This window comes from Mytilus californianus, unplaced genomic scaffold (genome assembly GCF_021869535.1).
Source record: "Mytilus californianus isolate M0D057914Y unplaced genomic scaffold, xbMytCali1.0.p SCAF_4, whole genome shotgun sequence".
NCBI classification, from domain to species: domain Eukaryota; kingdom Metazoa; phylum Mollusca; class Bivalvia; order Mytilida; family Mytilidae; genus Mytilus; species Mytilus californianus.
Window position 1 is genome coordinate 58,661,502 of NW_026262690.1, and position 24,555 is coordinate 58,686,056.

A 24,555-nucleotide genomic window follows, 5' to 3' on the forward strand; every position below is an offset into this window, starting at 1 on the left:
TACACTTACACACAAGTTATTGTCATGAAACTAGAAAAATGCTTGTTTTTTGCCCCTTTTTTTGCCCCTAATGCCTAATATTTTGAGGCAATTACCCCCAAAATCAATCCCAGCATTCCCTGTGTGATATGGAACCTTGTGGTACAATGTCAGAGAGATCCATACACTTACACACAAGTTATGTCTGGAAGTTACAAAAATGCTTATTTTTGGCCCCTTTTTGGCCCCTAATTCCTTAACTGTTGGTACCATAACCCCCAAAATCAATCCCAACCTTCCTTTTGTGGTACTTAACCTTATGGTAAAATTTCATAGAGATCCATTCACTTAAACTAAAGTTAGAGTGCGAAAACCAATGTGTCTTCGGACGACGCCAGACGACGACAACGACGCCAACGTCATACCTAAATACGACCGCAAAAATTTTTTGCAGTCGTATAAAAACTCAATTTAAGTAGTTGGTGTAACAACTGACTTCCCATCGTGTATAGTAAATCCTAAGCTATCAAATAACAGCAATGAGTTTTTTACATTGTTACTGCATTCTTCATGTGAGTCACCGATGAGTAAAATATCATCTATATATATGCACAATTAACATATCCTTCATTCCTCAAAGAGGAAAGAACTGGTTTTAATAGTTTTGTAAACACTCTAGGGGCTGAAGATAACCCGTTTGGCATAGCAGTAAACTGAAAAAAGTTTTCTTTCCATTTAAATCTTTAATATTTCCTGTCCTCAAGACTTATTTTTAGACTATAAAAGGCATCTTTAATGTCCAGTCTAGAAAAGAGGCAGTTTTGTTTTACCAATTCTATAGCTGACTTGAAAGTTTCCATTTTAAAATGTTGATATTCTAAATGTTCATTTAAATTACTTAAATTGAGGATAAGTCTATGAGATCCATCAGGTTTAGGTCTTATAAATATGTGTGATACAACTTCACCAAACTGATGGTTAGTAAGTTCAATGACACTTTTATTCAACAAATTTGATAGCAGGTCATTTATAATGAGTTGCTCAGTGTCATTAAATTTTATTTCTTTACGTGAACATTTTTTCAAGGTTCAGTCTCAAATTCTAAGTGATAACCTTGAGACACAATGCTCAAGAGGTTTATGTCACTTGTAATGTTTTTCCAAACTGGTAAACAGTTTGAAATTTTTCCTGCTACAAAATTGGCAGGTATATTTTTAAGACAATGTAATTCATTAACCATAAAAGTACTTACATTATCTTGTGTAACTAGTGTTTCTTGTGGCCCAGATTCCCCTTGCCTTTCTTGTTTTTCTTTCCCTCTCGGTTCATCTGGGCCCCGTTTGGCTAAAAAAGAACTTTAAAGCCACTACTATAACCACTGTAAAACCATTGCTCTTATTATTGTCCCTGTTTGATTTCTCAGGCTCTCTAGCTTTATCTTTGCCAAAACCTTTAACAGATCCAATCTTTTTCCCAAGTTTGACACTATCACCAATTTCCTTCATTCTTTTTTCCAGGTCCTCCTGTTCACCAAACAGATATTTTGATGAAATCTTTTCCCCTTCATTGGAAAGAACATAGTGCTTCTTGTCAAGTGCTGGAGTCAGTAATCTTTTTCGCTGGCTAGACAAACCTCTGTGTGCATACAGTAACATATTCAAAGAATCAAGTGCCAATTCAAAATTTTCTTCAGATCCATCTGTTGAACTTTTCAAACTTTTGTCCATCAACAAAACCAGAGGAATCATCCCATTTACTAAATATCCTTGCGTTCTCTGAAAATTATTATCCGAGTCCTTCAAACGTTTGTCAGTTTCTTTCGAAGTCCATAGTACTTTATTGACTTTAGGAACTTTCAAATAATCACAATTTTCAGGTCTTACGTATTTTTCTAATAGCTCTTGTACCTCTTTGCTCCTATGGTCTACCTTAGACTCGGATCCTTGGTTTACTATTTTCGCTATTTTTTCGTGTACGGAAGGCCCTAATTTAGGCTTTTTGGAAAGGACATTTTCTACTCTTTTGATCTTCTCAAACTTTGACGGCGCAATTTCCACTTTCCTTTGTTTACTCTCAGGTTCACCGTCTTCATCTTCGTTTGATGATTCTAAATCTCTTTCGGATCCTTCTTCCGATACACTGTCATAAAAACTATGAGCTGTGTTTACATTTGGTGACCTGCTACGCGCATGCGTACTGGAAGCTGTTAAAGGTGCGTGTTTGTTATTTGTTTTGAATACACGCGTTTTTAATCTCTGAAACAGATTGGGTCAGAGCGTTAATTGCTCTCTGTTGTTCTAAAATAAGCTTCTGGTTATTAATCATCTGCTCCTGGTACATCCCAAGTAAATCCGGCCTATTTGCCTGGTTAGATGTAGCGGTACTCGTAGCCCCTCCTTTTTTAATTTTTCCAGAAAACATAGAAGTAGCACTATTTTTCGCCACATCATTCACAATAACTGTTTGGTTTTCAAATATGTTACAATCTTCCACTTGGATAGGTTCTATCGTAAATTCCTCGGCCATAGTCGTGTAAAAACACGTGCCCTCGCTATTGCCGAAATCGATAACAAAGAAATTATCTGTAATACGTTATTTCGAACCGTATTTTCAAGATATCTAGTTCCTAAAATCACATATATCCCAAATTAAATTCAATTTCCTGAAACTTCACAGAATTAAAAACATGATTCGAATAAATTTTCCCACAAAATAAAAATCTAATTTGCTTATGAAAGGATCAACCTCGTTCTGATTTGTGTCACGTGATCAATTGTTCACTCATGTGATTCTGGGTAGATTGGACTTACTAAATAAAAAATCATGAGATTTATCACAAGTAAGCAGTCTTATGACTATGTGGATAGCTTACAGAATTTTGTTAACAGTTACAAGAAGACCATCCATAGAACGATTGGCATGGCGCCGGATAAAGTCACACAATTTAAGGAGACAAACCTATGGTGGAAAATGTATTGGCCAAAAAGAGTTCAACATAAGACAAAGAATGTACGAAAACCTTTTGTTTCAAAATTGGTGATAATGTTCGGATTACATACATAAGAAATCAAATTACTAGGGAATACGATGAGAGGTGGAGCGGAGAGATATTTAAAATATATCAAAGAATATTACGTGGTGGGCTTCCAATTTATAGACTTAGTGATTTTCAAGACGAAGAAATATCAGGAACCTTCTACCAATCAGATGTGCAGAAAGTGGATGTTCAGGAAGACAATATGTGGAACGTTGAAAATATCCTGAAAACCAGAGGCAAAAGACCCAACAAGCAATACTATGTGAAATGGTTACACAAGAAATTCAACTCTTGGATTAAAGCTCACGATTTATCTGATATTTGAGAGTGAACTATTCGGGAATGACTAACTTCAAGTCTTGACAGTTTACACCCCTGCACAAAAGATAGTATACTGTTGGCCCTTTTGTGAGGTTAAAGATACTGTTGAGTGATATATGACTCTCTAATTCTTTTATAACGATGTATAAATGGTTACGGATAATTTTTTTATATATATATTGTGAAGACAACATGTGGATGGCTTTCCGACACATGTCTGTTTAAATTGACGGGGATATTAAATATTGTACAAGTTATTGTTGTTATTATTACTAGTGTGGTACCGAGAAGCAGAAACTTTAAAAATATTTTTAGGGATACAATCACACAGAAGGAAAATCATATTGGATAATCCCTTGCTCATATTTAAAATATATATATAATAGTTGACCTATTGCATATAGTATCTAAGAAACAAACTTAACCAGGAAAACTTAACATTGACCAATGAACCAAGAAAATGAGGTCAAGATCAGATGATACCTGCCAGACAGACATGTACACCTTACAGTCATTCCATACACCAAATATAGTTGACCTATTGCTTATAGTTTAAGAATAACAGACCAAATCACAAAACTAAACATTGACCAATGAACCGTAAAAAATGAGGTCAAGGTCAAATAAAACATGCCAGACTGACATGTACATCGTAGAATATTTCCATACACCAAATATAGTCAGGATTGGCAAAAACCCAAGTTTTATGAGTATTGCCCAGCCCAGTGGGAAATACTGGGAAAACCTTGGTTTAACTGGGTTTTACCAGGGAAATACCGGGCAATACTGGGTAATATGAAATACTGGCCTGAATTTTAAAGAGGATTAATAACAAATGCTCACAAATGCTATACATTTAAGATTTTTATAAAAATAAGATATAGTAATTTAATTTATAAGTTCCCTTGTTTGAGAGTCTTAATATAAAGTGTATAAATCAGAGAAAATATTAATGGTTCAGCAACACTAAGACAAGTGTACATAAAGACACATAAGACAAATGTGAAAAGCTTTTCTTAATAATCCTCCTAAAAATCTATCTAATTAGCAACTGTCTAGATTGGCCAAAGTGTTGACTTCAAGTCGAAGAATTCAATTTTTTTTAATAAATATAACTAATAAGAATTAACAATCATATGTAAGGAAAATTACTTTTTTAAACATTTTTTGTTCATTACTAAAAATGTTTACTAAGTTTTAGCATATGTTTATGTACATCACTAACTTATAAGTAATTTTTTCAGATTATAACACAGATTTGTTTATATGTATTCTGCCTACATAGAATTAGTGGAGGAAGAAATTGAATTTTGTTCTTCAGGAATGACTCTCAATGCATATGGTTATCTATATGAAATGTATATATTTAGCTATAATACTATTAAACTACAACAAGTCTTTACTATTTTGTGTAAAAATAAGCTTGAAAAATCATATTGCCCAGCCCGGGAAAATTCAGGTTTTCCCACCCAGGTCTTCTTGTCCGGGTAATACTTTGCCAATTTTGAATATAGTTTACCAATTGCATACAGTATTAGAAAAACAGACCAAAACACAAAAACTTAACATTAACCACTGAACCATGAAAATGAGGTCAAGGTCAGATGATACCTGCCAGTTGGACATGTACACCTTACAATCATTCCATACACCAAATATAGTAGACCTATTGCTTGTAGTATCTGAGATATGGACTTGACCACAAAAACTTAACCTTGTTCACTGGTCCATGAAATGAGGTCAAGGTCAAGTGAAAACAGTCTGATAGGCATGAGGATCTTGCAAGGCACGCACATACCTATTACTCATAATAAGAGAAATTCACATGACAAAAAACTTTACTTTTTTTTCAAGTAGTCACTGAACCATGGAAATTAAGGACAAAGGACAGGACAATTGACATACGGAAACTTCATAACATAATGTATCTGCATACAAGGAATGAAGCATCCAGGTCTTCTACCTTCTGAAATATACAAATAGTTTATGCTGCGGCAGTGCCGCTAGATTGTAATCCCTATGTCTCGAATACTTCCACTTTCATCACAGGTGAGATAATCAAAGAGCTTGAGAGCTCTGAGGGAAAAGATGGCCATTGTTTCTGTTTTTTTGGGGGTATCTTTTGATAGTCTTCATACAAAGAATGAGCAAAAGAATAGCTAGAAGGTTGACAATATTGAACTTAATTGTTTTTTAATGTAATTTCATTTCCTTAATCAAGAATTCATCATTCAGTCAATTTAAGAGATCTCAATGGAAGAGATCAGCACCTTCTAAATCAAAAGATTGATTAAAGTTGATAGTTAACAAGAAATGATTGTAACAGGATGCTGTTACGAAGTCTCCCAAACGAAGCTCCCATAATTCGTAATTCCCAGGGTCGCCTTTGGGCAAAGTCCAGTGAAAATTGGTTTGGTCCAGTAAAGTTATATGCATTAGTGATGCCTGGGGACTAACCCTGTATATCATTCAAATCATCTTGGCATGACAAACCAGAATATATATGGTTTAGGGGTGGGGATCTCGACCATTTACAAGATATTAGAACTTTCTCAAATGGCAGGGGGTTGGGATGACCCCTGAAGACTAACCCTGTATATCATTCAAACCATCTTAGCATGACAAACCAGAATATATATGGTTTAGGGGTGGGGATCTTGACCACTTACAAGATATTAGAACTTTCTTAAATGGCATGGGGTGGGGGTGACCCCTGGGGACGAACCCTGTATTTCATTTCATGTGCTTTGTCATGACAAACCAGAATATATATGGTTTAGGGGTGGGGATCTCTACCATTTACAAGATATAAGAACTTTCTCAAATGGCAGGGGGTCGGGATGACCCCTGGGGACTAACCCTGTATATCATTCAAACCATCTTAGCATGACAAACCAGAATATATATGGTTTAGGGGTGGGGATCTTGACCACTTACAAGATATTAGAACGTTCTTAAATGGCATAGGGTGGGGGTGACCCCTGGGGACTAACCCTGTATTTCATTTGATTTGCTTAATCATGACAAACCAGAATATATATGGTTTAGGGGTGGGGATCTCTACCATTTACAAGATATTATAACTTTCTCAAATGGCAGGGGGTTGGGATGACCCCTGGGGACTAACCCTGTATATCATTCAAACCATCTTAGCATGACAAACCAGAATATATATGGTTTAGGGGTTGGGATCTTGACCACTTACAAGATATTAGAACTTTCTTAAATGGCATGGGGTGGGGGTGACCCCTGTGGACTAACCCTGTATTTCGTTTCATGTGCTTTATCATGACAAACCAGAATATATATAGTTTAGGGGTGGGGATCTTGACCAATTACAAGATATTATAACTTTCTCAAATGGCAGGGGGTCGGGATGACCCCTGGGGACTAACCCTGTATATCATTCAAACCATCTTAGCATGACAAACCAGAATATATATGGTTTAGGGGTGGGGATCTTGACCACTTACAAGGTATTAGAACTTTCTTAAATGGCAGGGGTGGGGGTGACCCCTGGGGACTAACCCTGTATTTCATTTAATGGGTTTCATCATTTAGAACATTTTCAATTAAAAAGATTGTGTCTATCACAAACGGTTTTCAATTTATAATCATTTGAAAATTTTAAAAAATAAAATCCCATAGGGTTCTATAGTAAAACCCTCTTTTCTTTTTGCCCCTCAAAATACCCCTTTGTAAACCCCATTGCACAAACAAAACCCTGATTGCACCACTAGACATGTTAGTCTAACATATTGTGAAATCCTAAGTTAATCTGACAAGCGGTTTTGGAGAACGGGTGCGGACAAGTTCAAATTTAAAAGCGGCGGAAGAGGAAGAGGAAGAAGAATAATAATAATAATAAGAACTGAGCAAAAACAATAAGTCTTCCCAAACTTCGTTTGGGAGACTTAATAATTATGCTGGGCAAGACGAGTTTTCTAAATCCAAGGAACATAACTCTGCACAAAATCATCAGATCAGAACAATATTCTAGCTTGATCTGTAAGTTGTCACAGTAAAACTATATAACCATATAAAAATAGTGCATCTGCACTGATTTTTTAACTCGTCCGAGACATCCCTGATTTAAACCTATGATATAAGTTTTATAAAAATCTGGCAAGAATTGTACATCTGAGAGCGCTAACAAGACCGGACGGATGGACAAGCGGACAGACGGACGCTGATTATTTCTATGTCCCCTGCAACACGTTGCGCAGGGGACATAAAATCATGCATAGAAGACCAAGTTTAGTATATATAAATGCATTGGTTCAATAATTTCCATAACATTATAGTTACAAGAAACTTTTTTCATATGACTTTTACAGTATATCAAATCCATCAATATCGAAACTTGACCTGTATTTTATGTTCTTTGATAATGCTTTAGAATTTATAAAAAAAAAACATACTTTTAATTAATCAACATTGATATTGGGGGGAAAACTTGCAACAGACAAACAGATGAACGGACAGACATTTATGTATATCACCATATACCCCTCCCCCTCGAGTTGGGAGTATAATAAATCTAAGATTTACAGAATAGAAATGTAAAAGACTAATTGCTTGCAAATGTAGTTCATTACTTATTTTCTTACTTGGATATTCTTTATTGTCCACAAAGATGTTATTGATGTTCGTTGTTTCAGTTGTAGGTGGCCTGAAATAAAAAGCTCAGTTACCATTTCAACTTCCTTTATATCTATGTCTATTCTTTTTTATTACCTAGCAACCGACTTCAATTTAAAACAAGAGGGTGTCAAAATGACAGTAAACATAGTTTTTATTACATTTTTTAGTGTCAACATTTTCGCCCCCATCAGAATTTCTCTACTTATAACAGTTTTCAAAATAATGGGTGCTATAAACAGTTTCGTATAAAAAACTAGGGGTTATTCCCCCCCCCCCCCGACTTAAAATAGCCATGGAGGGAAATCCCTTTTTATTTACATAATTGGTGAAAAAGTATCATGTTTTTTGTATTTTATGGTAAGAATTAGTAAGCTAGCTTTCAATTAAAACAGGTTGAACATGTTTTATGATTAAAGTAAATTTAAAAATTATATTAAATATACATGTTTCCAGGGAGACAACACTGTTTTTTTTTTTTTTTGGTAGTGGAAATTGAAAACTTATTTGTAGCTACTGTAGCTCTTTCCGAAGCAAGAGAATGTACCCTGAAGCGAGAATTTTTTAAAAGACCAGGTAACAAGAGGCTGTCAGAGTGACAGCAAACTGGATTTTCCTGCAGAAGTCGAACCCTGAACAGTTGAGCAAGTATGGACACTACATTTAAGCTTAAAACAGCTCTGAATTTGGACTGTGATTGAATATTTGACACAGCAAAGGTTTGTGACACAAAATGAATGTGTTTTAAGAACTGTAATACTTGAAATTTGACATTTAAATACCTATTATGGTCCAATATCAAAAATCTAAGTACATATTAGAATCAGCATATCAAAGAACCCCAAGAATTCAATTTTTGATGAAATCAGACAAAAGTTTAATTTAAGACCCTTTGGACCTCAATGTGGACCAATTTGATAAAGGAGCCCACAATCAAAAATCTCTCAATACATGGTTAGATTCAGCATTTCAAAGAACCCCATAAATAATTTTTTTGTTGAATCAAACAAAGTTTAATTTTGGACCCTGATTTGGACCAACTTGAAAACTGGGCCCAAAAATCTAATATTTAAATACAGGTTTAGATTCAGCATTTGAAAGAACCCTATATATATTTAATTTATGTTGAAATGAAACACAGGTTAATTTTATCCATAACATTTTCTATGCAAAGGGAAATAACTCAAACTGGATAAATAGTTCTCTAAAATAAGATATGATGCAATTTTTCAAATTATAATCAATAATATAATAACAACAACCAGTGATGACTAAGTTCTCTAAAATTAGATATGATTTAACACTCAAACATTGCTAGAATCAGCAAATCAAAGAACCAAAGAATTCAATTTTTGATGAAATTAATCAAAAGTGTAATTTAGGACCCTTTGGACCTCAATGTGGTATTATCTTATTAATAATGAAAAGAAACACAGGTTTAGATTAAGCATTTCAAAGAACCCTATATATATTCAATTTATGTTGAAATCAAACACAGTTTAATTTTGGACCCCAATTTGGACCAACTTGAAAACTGGGCCCAAAATCAGAAATCTAAATATATGTTTATTAATAGACAATATAAGCTTAGTTTTTAAAGGAGTTTATAATTTACTTCATCAAAAAATAAAATGCTTCGCTGGGGCGCAGCTTGATACGACCACAGAGGTCGAACCCTGAACAGTTGGGGCAAGTATGGACACAACATTCAAGCTTGATACAGGTCTGAATTTGGATTGTTATTAAATATTTGACACAGCATAGGTTTCTGACACAGAAAGAATGTGGTCTAAGAACTTGAATTTTTTTAATTTACCTATTATGGTCCAATGTCCAAAATCAAAATACATGGTTAGATTCAGCATATCAAAGAACCCCATATATTCAATTTTTGTTAAAATCAAACAAAGTTTAATTTTGGACCCCAACTTGGACAAACTTGAAAACTGGGCCCATAATCAAAAATCTAAACACATGTTTAGATTCAGCATATCAAAGAACCCCAAGAATTCAATTTTTGCTTAAATCAAACTAAGTTTAATTTTGGACCCTTTGGACCTTAATGTAGACCAATTTAAAAAACGGGACTTAAAATTAAAAATCTAAATACACGGTTAGATTTGGAATATCAAAGAACCCCAATAATTCAATTTTTGATGAAATCAAACAAAGTTTAATTTTGGACCCTTTTGACCTCAATATGAACCAATTTGATAGCGGGGCCCACAAATAAAAATTCTAAATTCATGGTTAGATTCAGCATATCAAAGAACCCCATATATTCAATTTTTGTTGAAATCAAAAAAAGTTTAATTTTGGACCCCAACTTGGACCAACTTGGAAACTGGGCCCATAATCAAAAATCTAAACACATGTTTAGATTCAGCATATCAAAGAACCCCAAGAATTCAATTTTTGTTAAAATCGAACTAAGTTTAATTTTGGACCCTTTGGACCTCAATGAAGACCAATTTAAAAAACGGGACCCGATTAAAAATCTAATAAAATGCTTCGCTGGGGCGCAGCTTGATACGACCGCAGAGGTCGAACCCTGAACAGTTGGGGCAAGTATGGACACAACATTCAAGCTTGATACAGCTCTGAATTTGGATTGTTATTAAATATTTGACACAGCATAGGTTTCTGACACAGAAAGAATGTGGTCTAAGAACTTGAATTTTTTTAATTTACCTATTATGGTCCAATGTCCAAAATCAAAATACATGGTTAGATTCAGCATATCAAAGAACCCCATATATTCAATTTTTGTTAAAATCAAACAAAGTTTAATTTTGGACCCAAACTTGGACAAACTTGAAAACTGGGCCCATAATCAAAAATCTAAACACATGTTTAGATTCAGCATATCAAAGAACCCCAAGAATTCAATTTTTGCTAAAATGAAACTTAGTTTAATTTTGGACCCTTTGGACCTTAATGTAGACCAATTTAAAAAACGGGACTTAAAATTAAAAATCTAAATACACGGTTAGATTTGGAATATCAAAGAACCCCAATAATTCAATTTTTGATGAAATCAAACAAAGTTTAATTTTGGACCCTTTTGACCTCAATATGAACCAATTTGATAGCGGGGCCCACAAATAAAAAATCTAAATTCATGGTTAGATTCAGCATATCAAAGAACCCCATATATTCAATTTTTGTTGAAATCAAAAAAAGTTTAATTTTGGACCCCAACTTGGACCAACTTGAAAACTGGGCCCATAATCAAAAATCTAAACACATGTTTAGATTCAGCATATCAAAGAACCCCAAGAATTCAATTTTTGTTAAAATCAAACTAAGTTTAATTTTGGACCCTTTGGACCTCAATGAAGACCAATTTAAAAAACGGGACCCAAATTAAAAATCTAAAAACACGGTTAGATTTGGCATATCAAAGAACCCCAATAATTCAATTTTCGATGAAATCAAACAAAGTTTAATTTTGGACCCTTTTGACCTCAATATGAACCAATTTGATAGCGGGGCCTACAAATAAAAAATCTAAATACATGGTTAGATTCAGCATATCAAAGAACCTCATATATTCAATTTTTGTTGAAATCAAACAAAGTTTAATTTTGGACCCCAATTTGGACCAACTTGAAAACTGGGCCCATAATCAAAAATCTAAATACATGTTTAGATTCAGCATATCAAAGAACCCCATATATTCAATTTTTGTTGAAATCAAACAAAGTTTAAATACTGGACCCTATCTTGGACCAACTTGAAAACTGGGCCCATAATCAAAAATCTAAACACATGTTTAGATTCAGGAAATCAAATAACCCCAAGAATTCAATTTTTGTCAAAATCAAACTAAGTTTAATTTTGGACCCTTTGGACCTCAATGTAGACCAATTTAAAAAACAGGACCCAAAATTAAAAACCTAAATACACGGTTAGATTTGGAATATCAAAGAACCCCAATAATTCAATTTTAGATGAAATCAAACAAAGTTTAATTTTGGACCCTTTTGACCTCAATATGAACCATTAGATAACGGGGTCCACAAATAAAAAATCTAAATACATGGTTAGATTCAGCATATCAAAGAACCCCATATATTCAATTTTTGTTGAAATCAAACAAAGTTTAATTTTGGACCCCAATTTGGACCAACTTGAAAACTGGGCCAAAAATCAAAAATCTAAATACATGTTTAGATTCAGCATATCAAAGAACCTCATATATTCAATTTTTGCTAAAATCAAACAAAGTTTAATTTTGGACCCTTTGGACATTAATGTAGACCAATTTGAAAACTGGACCCAAAATTAAAAATCTAAATCCACTGTTAGATTCGGCATAACAAATAAATAAATGTGATCAAAGATTTTACAAATCTAATGCGCCATACTCTGCAATTAAAGATTACTTCTTGAAATTTTTCAATATTTGAAATTTGAAAAAAAAATAATATTTGAAGAATAATTCTTTTTAATTTCTGAAATCTGAAATGAGAAAAAATTGGCCCCCCCACAATTTCTTTTTATCCCCCCCCCCCTTTTTCCCCCAAAAAAATTCTTTCCCTCAAGATATGGTCATAATCTCAATTCAAATTTCCAATGGAGTTGGCAACCATAATTACCCATTTAAATTTACCATAGTGCTAACTTAATCTATTTTATAATAGAATTAATAAAAATATAGTGTCAAATCTTTCATATGGATTTTTTTGTAAAAAAAAAAGATGAAAACATTTGCAGATATTTTTACTGGTCTTCCTTTATAAATATGCATTTCTTTAAACATAATTTAAAAGCAGTGTAAGGGAAGTAACCAAAACGTTGTATTTGGATTACCTCCCTTACACTGTTTTAGATTATCTTTATTGTTCATTAACCATTACTTTATACATAATTTAAAAGCAGTGTAAGGGAGATAATTTCAATGATGTATTTGATTTATCTCCCTTACACTGCTTTAAATTATGTTTTGTACTAAAGTATTTGTCCATTAACCTGGACAACCTTGTTTTTCCCCCTTTTTTGCCCCTAATTCCTAAACGGTTTGAGCCATAACCCCCCAAAGCAAATCCTAACCATCCCTTTGTGGTATGGAAACTTGTAGTATAATTTCAGAGAGATCCATACACCGTTCCACAGTTATTGTCTGGAAACTAGAAAATGCTCATTTTTGGCCCCTTTTTGGCCCCTAATTCCTTAACTGTTGGTACCATAACCCCCAAAATCAATCCCAACCTTCCTTTTGTGGTATTTAACCTTATGGTCAAATTTCAAAAAGATCCATTCACTTAAACTAAAGTTAGAGTGCGAAAACCAATATGTATTCGGACGACGACGCCGGACGACGACGACGACGACGCCGGACGACGACGACGACGACGACGACGACGACGCCAACGTCATACCAATATACGACCACAAAAATTTTTTGCGGTCGTATAAAAACACCGTTAGATTTGGCATATCAAAGAACCCCAATAATTCAATTTTCGATGAAATCAAACAAAGTTTAATTTTGGACCCTTTTGACCTCAATATGAACCAATTTGATAGCGGGGCCTACAAATAAAAAATCTAAATACATGGTTAGATTCAGCATATCAAAGAACCTCATATATTCAATTTTTGTTGAAATCAAACAAAGTTTAATTTTGGACCCCAATTTGGACCAACTTGAAAACTGGGCCCATAATCAAAAATCTAAATACATATTTAGATTCAGCATATCAAAGAACCCCATATATTCAATTTTTGTTGAAATCAAACAAAGTTTAAATACTGGACCCTATCTTGGACCAACTTGAAAACTAGGCCCATAATCAAAAATCTAAACACATGTTTAGATTCAGCAAATCAAAGAACCCCAAGAATTCAATTTTTGTTAAAATCAAACTAAGTTTAATTTTGGACCCTTTGGACCTCAATGTAGACCAATTTAAAAAACAGGACCCAAAATTAAAAACCTAAATACACAGTTAGATTTGGAATATCAAAGAACCCCAATAATTCAATTTTTGATGAAATCAAACAAAGTTTAATTTTGGACCCTTTTGACCTCAATATGAACCAATTAGATAACGGGGTCCACAAATAAAAAAATTAAATACATGGTTAGATTCAGCATATCAAAGAACCCTATATATTCAATTTTTGTTGAAATCAAACAAAGTTTAATTTTGGACCCCAATTTGGACCAACTTGAAAACTGGGCCAAAAAATCAAAAATCTAAATACATGTTTAGATTCAGCATATCAAAGAACCTCATATATTCAATTTTTGCTAAAATCAAACAAAGTTTAATTTTGGACCCTTTGGACATTAATGTAGACCAATTTGAAAACTGGACCCAAAATTAAAAATCTAAATACACTGTTAGATTCGGCATAACAAATAAATAAATGTGATCAAAGATTTTACAAATCTAATGCGCCATACAGTGCAATTAAAGATTACTTCTTGAAATTTTTCAATATTTGAAATTTGAAAAAAAAATAATATTTGAAGAATAATTCTTTTTAATTTCTGAAATCTGAAATGAGAAAAAATTGGCCCCCCACAATTTCTTTTTATCCCCCCCCCCCCCCCTTTTTTCCCCCAAAAAAATTCGTTCCCTCAAGATATGGTCATAATCTCAATTCAAATTTCCAATGGAGTTGGCAACCATAATTACCCATTTAAATTTACCATAGTGCTAACTTAATCTATTTTATAATAGAATTAATAAAAATATAGTGTCAAATCTTTCATATGGATTTTTTGGTAAAAAAAAAAGATGAAAACATTTGCAGATATTTTTACTGGTCTTCCTTTATAAATATGCATTTCTTTAAACATAATTTAAAAGCAGTGTAAGGGAAGTAACCAAAACGTTGTATTTGGATTACCTCCCTTACACTGTTTTAGATTATCTTTATTGTTCATTAACCATTACTTTATACATAATTTAAAAGCAGTGTAAGGGAGATAATTTCAATGATGTATTTGATTTATCTCCCTTACACTGCTTTAAATTATGTTTTGTACTAAAGTATTTGTCCATTAACCAGGACAACCTTGTTTTTCCCCTTTTTTTGCCCCTAATTCCTAAACGGTTTGAGCCATAACCCCCCAAAGCAAATCCTAACCATTCCTTTGTGGTATGGAAACTTGTAGTATAATTTCAGAGAGATCCATACACCGTTCCACAGTTATTGTCTGGAAACTAGAAAATGCTCATTTTTGGCCCCTTTTTGGCCCCTAATTCCTTAACTGTTGGTACCATAACCCCCAAAATCAATCCCAACCTTCCTTTTGTGGTATTTAACCTTATGGTCAAATTTCAAAAAGATCCATTCACTTAAACTAAAGTTAGAGTGCGAAAACCAATATGTATTTGGACGACGACACCGAATGACGACGACGACGACGACGACGACGACGACGCCGGACGACGCCGACGACGACGACGCCAACGTCATACGAATATACAACCACAAAATTTTTTTGCGGTCGTATAAAAAATATATATAGCATTCAGAAAATTAGTTTTTACAGAATAACAAACAAACTTGCCACAAAATTCTACAAACAATTTACCAAAGAAAAGAAGAAAAAAATCCAAAATTTTATTTATCATTAATACAATGTCATTTCAAAATCTATAAAACTTATCAGTAACAAGAAATAATTGTAACAGAATGCTGTTACGAAGTCTCCCAAACAAAGCTCCAATAATTCCTCATTCCCATTGTCGCTTGACATTGGGCAATGTCCAGTACAAATTGGTTTATGTGATATGCATTAGTGACGCCTATGTATTGACCCTGTATGTCATTCAAATCTTCTTGAAATTACGAACAGGAATTTATATGGTTTAGGGGTGGAGATCTCGACCGTTTACAAGTTCTCAAAAGGGGGGTGATCCCCAGGGGACTCTCCCTTTATTTCATATGATTTGTTTTTTTGTCCTGTACAAGAATATATATGGTTTAGGGGTAGGGATCTTGACCGTTTACAAGTTCTTAAACAGGAGGGGGTGGGGGTGACCCCAGGGGACTCACCTTATATTTCATTTGATTTGTTTTATGGTCCCATACAAGAATATATATGGTTTCCGCATGGGGATCTTGACCGTTTACAAGTTTTCAAAAAGAAGGGGGTGGGGATTACCCCAGGGGATTTCCCTTTAATTCCATTTGATTTTTTTTATTGTCCCATTCAAAAATATATATGGTTTAGGGGTGGGGATCTAGATTGTTTACAAGTTATCAAAAAGAAGGGGGGTGACCCCCATGGACTTCCCCTATATTTCATTTGCTTTGTTTTATTGCATACAAGAATATATATGGTTTAGCATAGGGGATCTGGACCGTTTACAAGTTCTCAAACAGGAGGGGGTGGGGGTGACCTCAGGGGACTCCCCTATTATTTTTTATTTGATTTGTTTTATTGTCCCATAAACAAGGAATTATTTGAATCTGGAATAATTTTGAATTCTGGAAAATTGATAAGAAATGTATGATGAAAACTAACCCAACTAAATAGGGTTAGCCATGCGTGCATGGCTAAGGTTAATTTTACTTTCACTGATATTTCAGTATGAACTGACTAACCCCCCTTAGCCATGCACGCATGGCTAACCCTATTTAGTTGGGTTAGTTTTCATCATACATTTCTTATCAATTTTCCAGAATTCAAAATTATTCCAGATTCAAATAATTCCTTGTTCATACAAGAATATATATAGTTTCAGGGTGTGGATCTTGACCGTTTACAAGTTTTCAAAAAGAAAGGGGGTGGGGTGACCCCCATGGACTTCCCCTATATTTCATTTGATTTGTGTTATTGTCCCATACAAGAAAATATATGGTCTAGGGGTGGGGATCTCGACTGTTTACAAGTTCTTAAACAGGAGGGGTGGGGGTGACCCCAGGGGACTCGCCTTGTATTTCATTAAATTTGTTTTATTGTCCCATACAAGAATATATATGGTTCCGGGAAGGAGATTTTGACCGTTTACAAATTTTCAAAAAAAAGGGGGTGGGGGTGACCCCAGGGGACTTCCCATCAATTTCATTTGATTTGTTTTATTGTCCCATTCAAGAATAAATATGGTTTAGGGGTGGGGATCTCAACTGTTTACAAGTTATCAAATAGAATGGGGGTGGGGGTGACCCCCATGGACTTCCCCTATATTTCATTTGATTTGTGTTATTGTCCCGTACAAGAATATATATGGTTTAGGGGTGGGGATCTCGACCGTTTACAAGTTATCAAACAGGAGGGGGTGGGGGTGACCCCAGGGGACTCGCCTTTTATTTCATTTGATTTGTTTTGTTGTCACACACAAGAATATATATGGTTTCAGGGTTGGGATCTTGACCGTTTACAAGTTTTCAAAAAGTAGGGGGGTGGGGGTGAACCCTGGGACTCCCCAAATATTTCATTTGATTTGTTTTATTGTCCCATACAAGAATATATATGGTTTAGGAGTAGGGATCTCAACCGTTAACAAGATAAAAGCACATTATCAAATTGAAGGGGGGTAGGGGTAAGAATATATATGATTAACAGACACTTAATTATCTACAAAATGTCTAATACTGAACAGTAAATTCCAAACTTCATTTATACAGTAATACTAGTAAGTTTCAAACTTTATATATACAGTCCTACAGATCTTATCAGAAAACAGAAAATTTTCAAATAAATCTGTCACTCCAATGATTATCATATGCTAAAATATTTCCAAGATCTAATTAATAAAGAAAATAAATCATTATCATATGCTAAAATATTTATAATATCTAACTGAACAGAACTATGGTTGTTTAACATAGTACTCTAACATAATTAATAATGTAATAATCTTCAAAATGTCTAATGATATAGCTTATAATCATTACCACTTAGGAAATAGATAATTTTCAAATTAATCTGTCACTCCAATTTTTATTCTGAGATAAGACAAATCATAACATGATAACAACAGTAAAATATTTAAAAATTCTTCCTTTGGATATTAAAAATGGCGATAACTCACAAAGGAGATATACTAAAATCTTGAAAATTAATAGAGACCTTCATTAAGTCCCAGGAAACAACATATTTAAATTTGAAAAAAATTTGTTACTGCGTTTTCATGTTATTGTGCTGACACTGTTTGGCAGCCGCCTGTAGAACTACCCAGCCGCCAGCCGTATATCACCATTTTAATAACCGATATTTCCTTCGAAAATCCGGTTAAAAATCTATATAGCATTCAGAAAATAGGTTTTAACAGAATAACAAACAAAACTACCACAAAATTCTTCAAACAATTTACCAAAGAAAAGAATAAAATATTTCCAAAATATCATTGATCGTTAATACAATGTCTTTAAAAAATCTATAAAACTTATCTGTAATTATCTTCAAAATATCTAATAATGAACAGTTAATTTCAAACTACATTTATACTGTCCTACAGAGCTTATCATCAACAACACTTAGGAAACACAAAATTTTCAAATAAATCTGTCACTCCAATAATAATTGTGTTACTGATAATTACCACATGTTTTGTTATCTTGATAATAGGTGAAAATTATTACATCAATAAATTAATAGTAAATACATTGTACTAATCCATATGTATAAATGTGTATATTTAGTTAATTGTAAAAAATCTATTATATAAAATTGTGTGTAGTTTTATAGGAAGAAAAATTAAATTTTCAATTTCTTTTTGTTATGTGAAGGGGAATTTCATATTAATTTTGGACATCACTGTGGTCCAATTTGATTACAGGGCCGTGAAAATCCAAAATTTAAATACAAGGTTAGATTAAGTACATTAAAGAACGTCATATAGTTAATTTTTGGACGTATATTTGGACAGATTCAGCATATTCAAGTATACCAAGAAATCAATATAGGAGTAAGATCACGAATGGCCCTCAGAATTTGATGTTTTTTTTTAAATCAGGCCAAATTACTACAAATTTCAAAAAGAAATAGTTGCGATGTAACTATTTATACAAAGTAACTTCTTTTTGACACATCACATTGAAAATGACGCATAAATTGTCCCTCAAGTATGCCTTATTTGTGTGGAAACGTCAGTTTTTGGTAAAATTTTCAATATTTCCAACATTTTTTTACATAATTTACTTTGGACGCCATCCATGATCCAAAATGTTTGTGTCTAGGGATTGAATATCATGATTGGCAACTTTTGGCTACTGAACATTTTTGATCCTAGGTGGCGGCCAAGGGTGGTGAAAGTTATTGGATGTACAGGCAGCTAAAATATGTCATGTTTCAAATTCCAGTGGTTGTGCATGTGTCAAACACTTCAAAAAGTTAAAGCGAGTATTTATAATTAAAAATGTATTGCAAGTTACATTGAAGTGCTACTGTTGGGGAAAATTTGGGCACTTTTACCCACAGATTAGGCAAAATTTTCTGAATATTCAATTTTCACTCCCAGGGGGGGGGATTTAAGTTAGTTCTTTTTCTAGTTGCCTTTTATCAAATATTTATTTGTAAATGACAAACTGAATAGGTAAAAAAAAATAATTTAGTGTACATCATATATATACTAGTTAAGGTGGCACGGTAGTATTTCCTGGCCCATAGGGATAATGATAGCCTTTTTAGAATGTTCTCCACTCTCTAACACTGCCCAAGATTGAACATACACAATCTGAAGTACTTTCAATATAATATTTAGAAATGAATGACCGTTTACTTTTTTTGCTATCTTTTTGAACCTGAGGCCACTTTTTGTATTTATGTTTTTTATCATGCAGTGAATATAAAATTCTCAAAAATCCTTTTTCACCTGTATGTAAAATTATTTTATAATTTTCTACACGCGATTCATTCCTCAGTTTGGGAAAGTCTGCTTAGTAGAAACTGTATGTTTTGTCCAATCACACTGTTCAGATACATTGACTTAAGTAGGGTACACAAATGAGCAACCTAAATACTGGAATGTAAATACTTTTGTGCCACCTAGAAATGTTTGGAAATTTGTATTCAAAGGGAGATAATGTTACGTGTTTAATAGTGAATTATGATTTTATTGTATTTTGAGTTATTTCCATTTGAACAGAAATGGTGTAATTAATAAGTATATGGATAGATCTGTTTTATTGATTTTAAGTGTATCAATGAGTGTATCTGTTTTATTGATTTTAGTCAGTTGTTGTCAAAAGTTTCTTTATAACTTTTTTTTTAAAGTCATGCGTTTTGAAGGTAGATGTCATAGTTGTTATGTGGTATTTTATTAAACCACAATAAAATGCTCCGCACGGCGCAGCTTGATACGACCGCAGAGGTCGAACCCTGAACAGTTGGGGCAAGTATGGACACAACATTCAAGCTTGATACAGCTCTGAATTTGGATTGTGATTAAATATTTGACACAGCATAGGTTTCTGACACAGAATGAATGTGGTCTAAGAACTTAAAAATTTTAAATTGGACATTCACCTATTATGGTCCAATATCCAAAATCTAAATACATGGTTAGATTCAGCATATCAAAGAACCCCAATAATTCAATTTTTGATGAAATCAAACAAAGTTTAATTTTGGACCCTTTTGACCTCAATGTGGACAAAGTTGATAACGGGGCCCAAAAATCAAAAATCTAAATACATGGTTAGATTCAGCATATCAAAGAACCCCATATATTCAATTTTTGTTGAAATCAAACAAAGTTTAATTTTGGACCCCGATTTGGACCAACTTGAAAACTGGGCCCATAATCAAAAATCTAAATACATGTTTAGATTCAGCATATCAAAGAACCCCAATAATTCAATTTTTTGATGAAATCAAACAAAGTTAAATTTTGGACCCTTTGGACCTCAATGTGGACCAATTTAAAAACGGGCCCAAAATCCAAAAACTAAATACACGGTTAGATTCAGCATATTTAAGAACCCCAAGAATTCAAGAATAAAACCCCATTGAAATTGATCAAGAAATAAGCAATTTATACCAAGTATCTTCTTTTGCACAATACTGTGCAATTGAATATTTCTTGCTATTGTGCAATACTGTACAATTGACAATTTCTTGCTATTGCGCAATATTGTGCTATTGGATATTTCTTGCTATTGCGCAATACTATGCAATTGAAGATTTCTTGCTATTGCGCAATACTGTGCAATTGAAGATTTCTTGCTATTGTACAATACTTATTATATAATAATTTACACATCCTGTTTGGTGTGTATCTCCTACCATATCATTATCATTTGCTTTTAAATATTAATCAGAAATAACCAACTTAAAATGGAAAATTTTAAAAGAAAAAAAAAGGAAAAAAAGAAAAAAAAAGAAAAAAAAAAATCCACCCCCCAAATTTTTTGAACCCCCTTATGATTCATCACCCCCAAACTCAATCCCAGCCTTCCCTTTGTGGTATGGTACCTTGCAGTACAATTTCAGAGAGATCCATACTCTTGAACACAAGTTATTGTCTGGAAACTAGAAAAATGCTTATTTTTGGCCCCTTTTTGACCCCCAATTCCTAAACGTTTCGGGCAATTACCCCCAAACTCAATTCCAGCTTTCCCTTTGTGATATGGAACCTTGTAGTACAATTTCAGAAATATCCAAACACTTACACACAAGTTATTGTCATGAAACTAGAAAAATGCTTGTTTTTTGCCCCTTTTTTGGCCCCTAATTCCTAAAATTTTGAGGCAATTACCCCCAAAATCAATTACAGCCTTCCCTTTGTGATATGGAACCTTGTGGTACAATGTCAGAGAGATCCATACACTTACACACAAGTTATTGTCTGGAAGTTACAAAAATGCTTATTTTTGGCCCCTTTTTGGCCCCTAATTCCTTACTGTTGGTACCATAACCCCCAAAATCAATCCCAACCTTCCTTTCGTGGTATTGAATCTTATGGTAAAATTTCATGGAGATCCATTCACTTAAACTAAATTTAGAGTGCGAAAACCAATGTGTCTTCGGACGACGCCGGACGACGCCAACATCATACCAATATACGACTTTTGGGTTCGTATAATAAACAGACCAAAACACAATAAAATGCTTCGCTGGGCGCAGCTTGATACGACCGCAGAGGTCGAACCCTGAACAGTTGGGGCAAGTATGGACACAACATTCAAGCTTGATACAGCTCTGAATTTGGATTGTGATTAAATATTTGACACAGCATAGGTTTCTGACACAGAAAGAATGTGGTCTAAGAACTTCAATTTTTTTAATTTACCTATTATGGTCCAATGTCTAAAATCAAAATACATGGTTAGATTCAGCATATCAAAGAACCCCATATATTCAATTTTTGTTGAAATCAAACAAAGTTTAATTTTGGACCCCAACTTGGACAAACTTGAAAACTGGTCCCATAATCAAAAATCTAAACACATGTTTAGATTCAGCATATCAAAGTACCCCAAGAATTCAATTTTTGTTAAAATCAAACTAAGTTTAATTTTGGACCCTTTGGACCTTAATGTAGACCAAGTTAAAAAACGGGACCCAAAATTAAAAATCTAAAAACACGGTTAGATTTGGCATATCAAAGAACCCCAATAATTCAATTTTTGATGAAATCAAACAAAGTTTGATTTTGGACCCTTTTGACCTCAATATGAACCAATTTGATAGCGGGCCCACAAATAAAAAATCTAAATACAAGGTAAGATACAGCATATCAAAGAACCCCATATATTCAATTTTTGTTGAAATCAAACAAAGTTTAATTTTGGACCCCAATTTGGACCAACTTGAAAACTTGGCCAAAAATCTAAAATCTAAATACATGTTTAGATTCAGCATATCAAAGAACCCCATATATTCAATTTTTGTTGAAATCAAACAAAGTTTAATTTTGTTGGACCCCAACTTGGACCAACTTGAAAACTGGGCTCATAATCAAAAATCTAAACACATGTTTAGATTCAGCATATCAAAGAACCCCAAAAATTCAATTTTTGTTAAAATCAAACTAAGTTTAATTTTGGACCCTTTGGACCTTAATGTAGACCAATTTAAAAAACGGGACCCAAAATTAAAAATCTAAATACACGGTTAGATTTGGCATATCAAAGAACCCCAATAATTAAATTTTTGATGAAATCAAACAAAGTTTAATTTTGGACCCTTTTGACCTCAATATGAACCAATTTGATAGCGGGCCCACAAATAAAAAATCTAAATACAAAGTAAGATTCAGCATATCAAAGAACCCCTTATATTCAATTTTTGTTGAAATCAAACAAAGTTTAATTTTGGACCCCAGTTTGGACCAACTTGAAAACTGGGCCAAAAATCTAAAATCTAAAAACATGGTTAGATTCAGCATATCAAAGAACCCCATATATTCATTTTTTGTTGAAATCAAACAAAGTTTAATTTTGGACCCCAACTTGGACCAACTTGAAAACTGGGCCCATAATCAAAAATCTAAACACATGTTTAGATTCAGCATATCAAAGAACCCCAAGAATTCAATTTTTGTTAAAATCAAACTAAGTTTAATTTTGGACCCTTTGGACCTTAATGTAGACCAATTTAAAAAACATGACCCAAAATTAAAAATCTAAATACACGGTTAGATTTGGCATATCAAAGAACCCCAATAATTCAATTTTTGATTAAATCAAAACAAAGTTTAATTTTGGACCCTTTTGACCTCAATATGAACCAATTTGATAGCGGGGTCCACAAATAATTAAATGCTCCGCTGGGGCGCAGCTTGATACGACCGCAGAGGTCAAACCCTGAACAGTTGGGGCAAGTATGGACACAACATTCAAGCTTGATACAGCACTGAATTTGGATTGTAATTAAATATTTGACACAGCATAGGTTTCTGACACAGAATGAAAGTGGTCTAAGAACTTATAATTTTTTAATTTACCTATTCATACATGTGATGGACTGTGAAACTCAGATCAGGAGATTGGGAAATTTTGGTCAGGAGATTAGGACTCAGATCAGGAGGTTTTTAATCGACATAAATTTTGTCGTAAATGTAACCGTGTGCTGTAAAAATGGTCTTTTAAAGTGTGTTTTCTTCAACTTTCCATCCAATTTATTATGTTTATAGTACCCTTGTACTTATAAAGTTTCTCCATCTTTATATTTTACATGTTCAATCTAACATCTTTTTTTTTCAGTATGTTCTTTAAATTTTTTACTTCATATTCTATAAAACATTTATTGCAACCAGAACATTTGTTTAACTATCTGCAAATAGCTCTTGTTTGCATACTCAGAAAATCATTCTAACTGTAAAACAAGGGTCATAGTTATTATATAGATTTCAATTTAAGCCTTGAAAGGAAGTATAGAATCCTCAAATAATTTTCAAATTATTATTTTTTTATTTGTCCTAAGACATTTAAAATCATTTATTTACCATCCTTTTATGATTATTTGTTCAATTTATATTTTATTTATATTCTATTAAAAATTTTCATTATTAAAAGGAAAGTAACTTAAAACAGGATAAATCAAGGGAAGTAACCCAATAAATACACAGTTTTTGTTACACAACGGCAGTTAGCCTGAGGTAAAAAATCATTGATTACCAGTATGTTTGACACCCAAGCTGACAAGTGAAGCCATATAATTATGC

At 33.4% G+C, this 24,555-nt stretch overlaps 1 protein-coding gene across 1 annotated transcript in view; it reads right to left on the reverse strand.

Moving 5' to 3' along the window:
* Nucleotides 1–24,555, reverse strand: part of LOC127736989 (uncharacterized) — a 175,980-nt gene that overhangs the window by 74,867 nt on the left and 76,558 nt on the right. The window contains exon 5 of the mRNA XM_052247545.1: nt 7,948–8,009. Coding sequence (XP_052103505.1) covers nt 7,948–8,009 — 62 coding nt within the window. The remainder of the gene's footprint in view (nt 1–7,947; nt 8,010–24,555) is intronic.